The sequence below is a fragment of the Hyaena hyaena genome, unplaced genomic scaffold (genome assembly GCF_003009895.1).
Source record: "Hyaena hyaena isolate Hyena2069 unplaced genomic scaffold, ASM300989v1 scaffold_55, whole genome shotgun sequence".
NCBI classification, from domain to species: Eukaryota; Metazoa; Chordata; class Mammalia; order Carnivora; family Hyaenidae; genus Hyaena; species Hyaena hyaena.
In genome coordinates, this window is record NW_024080687.1 from 3,330,574 (window position 1) to 3,339,263 (window position 8,690).

At 62.5% G+C, this 8,690-nt stretch overlaps 1 protein-coding gene across 1 annotated transcript; it reads right to left on the reverse strand.

Annotated features, from left to right (window-relative positions):
- Positions 1–3,554: 3,554 nt before the first annotated feature.
- On the reverse strand, positions 3,555–8,690 carry TMEM151B (transmembrane protein 151B). The gene is made up of 3 exons (XM_039231234.1): positions 8,559–8,690; positions 5,952–6,392; positions 3,555–4,742 (listed from the first exon to the last, which is right to left on the reverse strand). The coding sequence occupies exons 1-3, from the start codon at positions 8,688–8,690 to the stop codon at positions 3,615–3,617; spliced, it is 1,701 nt and encodes a 566-aa protein (XP_039087165.1). The 3' UTR covers positions 3,555–3,614.

Consider the following 8,690-nt stretch of genomic DNA (forward strand, 5'->3'; position numbering starts at 1 on the left):
TGCCTCTGTCATGCCTGCTGTAGAGAGAGTGTCACACTGGTCTAGAGGGAGGAGAAAGGTGGAGACCACAGCTATCCTTAGGGTGAGTGAGCCAGGGTCGTTTGGATAAAGATGTGAGGAAGGGGAGGGGTCTGGGATAGGGGGAGAGAAGGGGTATGAAGTGGGACCCATCCCCTGTATCCAGGAAGAGGATATTACCAGATGCTCTGAAATGACCAACTTCTTCCAGGATTAGGAAAGGCAGAGAGGACTCTGAAGGCCAGCCCAGATTCTCCCCAGAAGCCACCCATCTCCCTGACCCCTCTCCCGACCGTTTTCCTGAACAGATCTTTGACTTCTTGACCTTCAGACACATGCAAGTGTGCACACGCACGGACACACACACACACAGTCTCTCTCCTCTGGCTACCACAGTAGAGCTTTGCCTGGCTCTTCCACCCTCACCCCTGCAGATGCTACCTCCCAATTACCTGACCCTGTGAAAGCGATCCCATTCTACAGGCCACGCCATCCCCTAACACTACCCCACACACACCCAGGAAGGGGGAAACAGAGGTGACAGGAGGGGCTCAGACTCACTGCCTCCCCCAGCTAGCTTCTGTTAGGACGGGGAGAGGGCGGGGGAGGTGCCACACTGGGGAAGGAAGTCAGTGAGTCATCCGCAACTTTATTATCCACCAGTTTGATTTGTACAATCTTTGCGCTTGGAAATCCACGACAGAAAGGCCACAGTGTGATGCACCCGGTTGACAGAGACCTGTCTTCTCCCCAGCCAGGCCCAGCCTACCCCACCCCGCAAGCCCTTGTCCCCCGCACGTATGGAGCCTTCCAGGTGCCCTCCACGAGTCCCCAGCACTCCCGGGCTGCCCACAGGAGTCACGTCAACCCACAGGGCCACAAGAGGGCCTGAGAGAGTCAGGCTGAGCCCCCATCTCCCATCTTCCTCCCGCTGAGGGGCCCAGAGCCTCCAGACCCGTGATCTTTCCAAAGGCTGAGCCACGGGCCGCAGCCACAGCCCAGGGGTGCCTGCCTTCCAGGGACGCCTTCCAACAAGCAGGCGCCAAGCAGAGCACCATAGGGGGCTGGGGAGTGACTCCACTTGTGTGCCTGTCTGGGCAACCTAGAGTCTGTCTGTGCCTGACACCCTCTGACAGTTCTGGAGTGCAAACGTGTAGATGTGAGGGTGTGTGTGAGTGTGAGTGTGAGTGTGTGTGTACATAGCCACAGCTGCTAGCAGAGGTTCTAATTAGAGAAACAAGAACATTCAGTGTAAAGTTTAATTTTAGAGATTAATTAATTTTCTGGTTTTCGTTTTTCCTGGCAATCAATAAAGCTACCAAGAAAATAGACCAAAGAATTGGTTTCTCTCTAAGTCTGTGCGTGTGTGGAAGGTGAGGCTGTCTGCGTAAGAAAGACCTCGGCAGAAATGGTCAATACAGGCAAAATTAATAATAGCGGCCCCCCCTTCCCTCCCTCCTAGCTCGGGCTCTGTCTCAGGAACAGGCCTGAGGGGGAAGGTGATGAGTTCCTTCCTCCTTGGAGCCGAGAAGTGGCCAGGCTGCCCAAGGGTATGACATCCAGGTGCCAAGAACTGGGGCCCGTGGCCACAGCTCACACCACCTGTACCTCATAGATGTTTGTTCAGAGGAAAGAGGGGTGCCCCAACCTCCAGGCCCCCAAGGAGCACAGACTCAGGGTCCAGGTAGGTTCGATGCTGGCAGGCAGGGGTCACTGCTGCCCAGGGAAACCTAGTGGGCAACTGTCCCCTCATGCCCGAGCCTCCCCTTCTCCTGCCTCCTCTGCCTTCCCACTCAGCCATCTCTACAGGATAGGAAAGCCCAACCCCAGTGGGCGGCGGGCCGTGGTGTCCCCCACAATCTGTACCTCCCAAGTCCCCCAAGGGAAGGGGGAAGGGGGAGCCAGAGGAGATGTTGCATAGGTGGAGGCCATGTCCTTGGCAGGTGTAGGCCTGGCGAGGCTGGAAGAAGATGGGAGAGGCTGAAGGAGGGGGCAGAGGGGCTCTAATGGCTCAGGCAAAGTGAGGAGCATCAGGGGTGAACGATGGTGGCAGCCCAAAGGTTATCCTCTCCAGCCTGAAATGTGACCTCAATCCCTGGGCACTACGTCTGCTGGGAAAACTTTAGCCAGGAGAGTCGGGAGGGCAGGGGGCTGTACACAGACATGCACACTGAAGCACATCAGGGCAGGAGTGGTGGCGGAAAGAAGGCGGTGTCGGAGCTTTAGGGGACCAAGACGTGGGACCAGCGCCCTTGGGTGGTGGTAAGATGCCCCTCTGGGCCCCACTGCAGGGCTTCAGCTCATGGGATGGGAGAGGACAGAGGGGTTGGGTGAGATTTAGAGAAATCCTGCCTCTGACCCTGCCACTGGATTTGAGTTCATTTCTCCAGCCGAGGCCTGTGAGGACATCCTCAGCCCTGCAGGGGTAATGTGTGGGGGTGACCACCCTTCGCCCCCCCCAAGTCTGGGGAAGGCAAGGGTTGCCCCAGATACCCCTGTCGTCTCCCTCCACTGCTCTCTCCTCTTTGAACCCCACCTGCTCCGAGAGTTCCCCTTTGTCACCCAAGTCTGTCTCCCACTTGTCCCACTCACTGACGTTGGCCAGCTTTAATGACCGCGCCTGGGGGTATCCCCCGCCCCCCACACCGAAGGGAGAGCCCTCTCAGAACCCAGGTGAGGAGGCTGCTTCCAGGAGGCTGCAGAATTTAGAGAAAGGACTGAGGTACTTGCCCTCCACGTTATGCCTCCCTCCTCTCTGGGCAACTGCTCTTCAGGGCTAGAGAGCGGGGGGGGGGGGGGGGGGGGGGGGCGGGGGTGGCGCGGGGGGGACGGAAGGGAGGGGAGTGACGCGCGTGGTGTGAGCACAGTCCCTCCAGGACCCACACTCCAGGGGCCCAGCGAGATAAACAGCAGCGAAGGGAGGGGCAGAAAGGAAACCCCAGTGGTTGGGGCCAGCGCCAGAAAAGGACAGCATCATTTGCACGGTTTGGGGATGACGCATCGGGGCTGACATCTGGCCCCGGCCTCAGACCCACTGAATTCATTAGCTGGTCGGAAGCCAGCCCGGCTTGCTGTGCACCAAACCACCGCGCCCGCAGTGGAGAGAGGCCCTGGTGCGGCCAGGCGGCGATGGAAGGAAAGCCCCAAGTTGCCTTCCCCACGCCTCTGGACCTCCCCAGGGGGACAGCGAGGGCCTCGCCCTTGAGACGCGCCCCACGCGGCGCCACAGAACAGTCTCCGCTTAACAGTCGGAAGATCCGTTGAAAGGCTGGACGGGAAACCTCGAGTGTGCGTGTAGGGCAGACAGGCGTCTCTCGAGGACAGGGGCGGGCTTCTCCGGAGCCCCCCTGATCCCCTCCCCACCCATCGGTCTCTTTATGTACAGGGAAGGCAGGGGTCCCGACCCCATGGGGTCTGTCCCGCGCACCGTCGGCCCCTGCTCCCCGCGCCGTGCCCCGCAAAGCCTCAGTCACCATCATGACCCACCCCTGCCCCCCCCCCCCCCCCCCCCCCCCCCCCCCCCCCCCCGCGGCACGCAGGCAGCTCAGTCGTGCGCTAGGCGGGAGGGAGGGCGGCGGGCTGCCAGGGGCCGGGGGTCACAGTGAGGTCTCCACGCAGGAGCCGTGGCGGTGCAGCGGCCGGTGGCTGTGGCCCACACACCCCTCCTGCCGGTGCACGATGAGAACCGGGAAGTAGAGGGCGTCGTGGTAGGGCGGCGGCGGCCCGGCCTCCTCCTCGTCGTCGCCCTCGTCGTCCCCCATGCTGGCCTGGCTCGACAGCCGCGTCTGCTCGGTGGGGCAGCTCGCCTCGTTGACGCTCCCGCTCCGGCTGCGCCACAGGCAGCTGCGCCGGGAGCCGTAGAGGCGGCCGAGCGAGAAGCGGCTGCCCCCGCAGCCCGCGCCGCCTCCGGGCCCCGGGCCGGCCCGCGGGCTGGCGCAGATGCTGAGCGCGCTGCGCGAGAAGATGGACGAGCTGCTGACGGCGCGCTGGCAGTGCTCGCAGCTGCGCCGGTACGGGGCCACGCCCGCCGCGCCCGGGCCGCCCACCCCGCCGTAGCGGCACGCGGGCGCGTAGCCGCCGCCCGCCGCCCCCGCGCAGCGCGCCCCCAGCCCCGCCAGGTCCATGAGCACGGCCTCCGAGTAGCTGGGCACCAGCTGCTGGTTGGAGCGGATGTGCCACTCGAGCTCCGTGCTGTCCACCGTGTTGACCCGCGGCAGGCGGTGCGTGAGCGGGGGCAGCAGCTCGTCGCTGGGGCTCAGGCCGCCGCCCGCGCTGCTCGCCGAGCCGGGACCCTCCAGGCCGAAGAGCTTCTCCACGTGGTAGTGCGCGTAGGCCGTGCGGTACTCGGCCAGCACGCGCAGCGGCCACGACAGCGTGAGCAGCGCCGCGGCCCAGAAGGCGGACGAGCAGGCGTACCACGGCGGCCGGGCCGGGTCCGGGAAGGCCACCATGAACTCGCGGAAGTCCACGTTCTTGAGGTGCATGCCCTCGCGCGCCTCCATGTAGTCGTCCAGGCCCTCGTTCTCGGCGAAGAAGCGCGCGCGCTGGCACAGGTACGCGTTCTCGGCCTCCACGCTGGCGAAGCTGAAGCACTTGGTGAAGCGCAGGCGCGTGGCCGGCGCGCCCTCCAGCCCCACCAGCGCCTTGGACACGTCGCGGACGCCGCAGCGCGCGTAGTCGAACTCGGCCTCCGCCACGTGCGTGTTGACGCGCTCATGGTAGACCTGCGGCGCCGGGGAGGGCGGCGGGAGTCGCCTCTGTCGGCTCCCCCTCGTCCGCCCCATCGCCGCTCTTGCTGCCTGCCCGGACCCTAAGCCTGCCCTGCTTTAGAGCCCGCTTGGAGCCGGGTTAGGATCTTAACATCTGCTTTCTAGAGCAACGCAGGCCCTCAGCGTAATCGACTAGAGAGGAGGACGGGGCCAGAACTCAGACCTGCGGGTGTATTCTAATTTGAATTAAGCTCTGCTTCGTCAGGGGGTCAGGCGCTGGCCTCGAACTGGCCCTCGGGCTTGCCTGATCTTTTTGCCGTCCCCCGTGTCCCACGCTGCCCCCTCGTGGCCACAGATAACCTGCCCTTCCTTTTTACAGGTGTGCTCCCTCATGGGCAGGGAAGCGCCCTGTCCGAGGGCTTTGTCTCTGGTCTCCCTGTCCCCACCTTAGCTATCACCCAGCCCCCTTCCCGAGTCTCACAGGATCCAGGCTTCTGTTTACCCATCCCAAAACTGAGACGGGGGTCACCCTCATCTGAGAAGGTCTCTTTCTCCAGGTCTGGAGTAATGCCTAACCCGGAAAGGTCCAGTAAGTGCTAACTGGCCCCCACTCCACCTCTCCATGAGGCCTCCCAGCCCTGCCTCCACCATTTTGCCAGCAGACTCCCACCTCTGGGAGCCTTGGGCTTGGCAAAGGGCCCTTGGTTTGAATCTAGCACTACCAGTAAGGAGCTGCACATCTTGGGCAAGTCCTTGAGCTTAGGATTCCTTACCTGTGAAAAGGGCCCTGGTAGCAGCCCCCTCACTAAGCAGGTGAGAGGATGCCGTGGGATAGTGCATGTGAAGCCATCTCCAACCATTAAGCACTAACCAGTATAGACCCTGGAGCCAGCCTGCCTGGGTTCAAATCGCAGCTCCTACTGTTTGACTTTGGCAAGGTCCTAACCTCTCCAAGCCTCACTTCACTCATCTGTGAAACGCGGATAGTAATTACCTACCTCATAGGGTTGTTATGAAGCTTAAATAAATCATCTGGTGTTTGTAATGCAGGTAGGCCAGAGCCTTGCTGCTAGTGTTTGCTGTTACTATTACGGTGGTTCTTGCCCTCCGGGTGCAGTGTCCAGGAGAGCTCACTGCGGCCTGTGCTCCTCCCCCTGGGGACAGTCAGGGTCCCAGCACCCCCCTCCCATCGGGACTGGCCTGTGCTCCCCTCCAGCCCCTCACCTGGGTGGTGGTGTAGGCGTCTCCATTGCGGTATCGGGTGACCTGGCGGGTGCGGCGGACATAGTGGTAACTGATGGCCTTCCACCAGATACAGGGCGTGGCCTGCTGCATGCGGCCCACGCGCTCCCGCACGCTGCTCACATCAACACGGTGCTGCAGCTCATGGCGGGCTTGGCAATGCCAGCACTCCACCAGGTAGACGGCGTACAGCATGAGCAGGAAGGCCAGGGGGATGTAGACATAGCCGTTGGAGCAGGGGCTGTCGTGGTACATGAGGCTGTTGCCCTGGTAGGCGCTGCTGAAGGTGAGGCGGGTCACCGTGGTTACGTGGCACCAGGCCACGGCCCCCAGACAGCCGTACATGAGCAGCGAGAGCAGCAGGCACTTCCAGTGGGACTCACGGCAGAGGGACTTGGTGAAAGAGGGCTGGATGGGACGCTGCTGCTCAGATGGACAGGGGAAGGTCCAAGATGAACAGGCAGTGAGACAGTGGCAGGACCCAGCGCAGAGACGGATGGCAAGGTGGAAGCCAGCGTCAGGGATGACAGGCAGGCAGGGACGTGGCGGGAAGAGGTGAGACCGGGATGGGAGCCGAGGACCAAAGACAGAAGCAGAAACGACCCAGAATGAGCCACGGGGACAGGAAACGAGAATGGAATGCCAGTACAGGGAAGTGCAGAGAAAGGGAGAGACACCCCAAAAGGCAGAGAGGGATCAGAGCCAGACACGGAGGGAGGAGGCCCAGGTGGCAGCGAAGACACAGATGGGTAGGATGGCACCCAGAGAAACACAGTCCAAAGACAGACACAAAGATGGCAATGAAACAGGAGAAGGCGTGGATGGGGAAGACAAGGGAGGACAGATAGGCATCAGGAAAGGCAGGTCCCCAGCCAGGACTCCTTGCAGGTGCTCCAGGGAAGTGGGGAGGGACCCACTGACATCACTTTCCCACCTAACAGGTGAGGCCCTCACTTCTTCCAGATTCTTTGAGTCCTAGGTTCTGACGGAGCCAGTCCTCTTTGACCCATCCACCTTCCCGTTCCCCACAATCAGTCTCCTCCCTCCTCGGGGAGGGGGCAGGAACCCCTAAGTTCTGACTCTTGCCCCACGCTCTCTTCCCTGGGCCCCCTGTGCATCTCCTTCCCGGACCCTGACATGCTTTTCCGGTTCTAAGATGGGAGGGAGAGGACTGGCATCTCTGAGTAGAAGGCAGTCCAGGAGGAGACGTCCAGAAGGGCAGAGGCAAGTGGCTGGGGAAAGGGGGTGTGGGAGTGGGTGGGAGCGGGTCAGGGAGGAAGACGTTTGCAGCCCAGCCATGTGTCAAAAGGAAATGTTTCTTGGAGCTTGCTCTGCCCCATGGTTGCCCTGCTGACTTGTTTACATGTCTACACTGGGTGCTCCTCAGGGCAGGGTCTCAGTCTCTGCACCCTGGGTGCCTACCTGGGTGCGAGCACGCAGCAGCCACTTAAGAGATGAGAATGGAGTTAGGTTTCTGGTAGTGGGCTGTGCCTTCCAACTCCTCCTCCCTGCTGTCTAGCTTTAGGAACCCCCCCCCCAAAAAAAAAAAAAACCTCACACACACCCTCCTACTAGATCCTGATTTCCTCCAATTCCCCAGGCCTAACCTGGAGGCTAGCCATGGGGAGGGAGGAGAGGGTGGAAAGGAAGGGCACAGTAACAGGCAGCAGGCCCTGGGCCTGGTGTGAAATGAGAGGAAAGATCTGGAAGTGCAGATAGGTAGGTGGGCTAGGAAATAGCACACAGCATATACAAACAAGATTAGGGTACATGTACCTTTCTGGGAGCCTCGTCCTTGGGGGCGTGTGCCTATGTGCACCTTTGTGTGCGCCCCTGAGTGTGCACTTGTCCCTCTGAGAGCACATCTGAAAGGGTCTCTACCTGCAAGTCCGCCCCTGCCCAGGTGCTTCTGCCCAAGTGCAGTGTGTATATGTGTGTGCACGAGTGTGCATGGCAGGTGGGGGGGAGGGGACCAGTGCTACCGGTACCTTCCTCAGTCTCTTTGTCTCCGGGTTCAGAGGACTGAAGAGTAGGGCTCCAACTAGGGATACGCTTATTTCCACCACTCGGAAGGATTCCTGGACTCAGGGCCGCCCCCCACCCAGGAGTGAGGGAACTGCCTGGACACTGGGAGAGAGGTGCCCTCACACACTCCCAGTGACCCCGGGGGGAGTCGCCTCTGTACACATTTGACCTTCTTAGGACCACAGCTCATGTACCACCACCGTTTCCCCATGGTACTCTTCTGCCTCTGTAGCCGCTGCAAGTCGCCCTTCCTGGCGTTCCAGATTGCATCCCCTTGCGGAACAGGACCCACCCCATTCCGCCCGGGGTCCGCGAGGCTCCGCCCCTAGGCCCCTCCCCCTGCCCGGGACCCCCGAGCCCCGCCCCCGGCGCAGCCCCTTCCCCGCCACCGCGGACAGCTCCGGCCGCCGGCGGGGGCACCGGCGCGGGACTGCGGCTGCGGCGGCCGGCTCGGGGTGCGGGGCGCCGGCCGCGCTGCGGCGGAACCGGCGGGGGCCGCGCGCGGCGGGGGATGGGGGACCAGGCTACGGCCGCGCCCGGGGAAGGGGCGCCGCCTGTTCTCACCTCCTCTCGGGCGGGGCCCTCGTCCGCCGCCGCCGCCGCCGCCGCCTCTGTGGGCTCCTCCGGGACCCCGGGGCCGCCGCCGCCGCCGCCGCCGCCGGCGCTCTCTCCCGCGGCCGAGCCAGGGGGGGACAT

Excerpts from the sequence above, each read along its gene's own strand:
- TMEM151B (XM_039231234.1), bottom strand. The coding sequence starts at position 8,690 with ATGTCCCCCCCTGGCTCGGCCGCGGGAGAGAGCGCCGGCGGCGGCGGC. Across the intron at positions 6,393-8,558 it reads AGGGCCCCGCCCGAGAGGAG|CAGCGTCCCATCCAGCCCTC; the intron begins GTGAGAACAGGC and ends CCATCTGAGCAG. Across the intron at positions 4,743-5,951 it reads ACGCCTACACCACCACCCAG|GTCTACCATGAGCGCGTCAA; the intron begins GTGAGGGGCTGG and ends CCGGCGCCGCAG.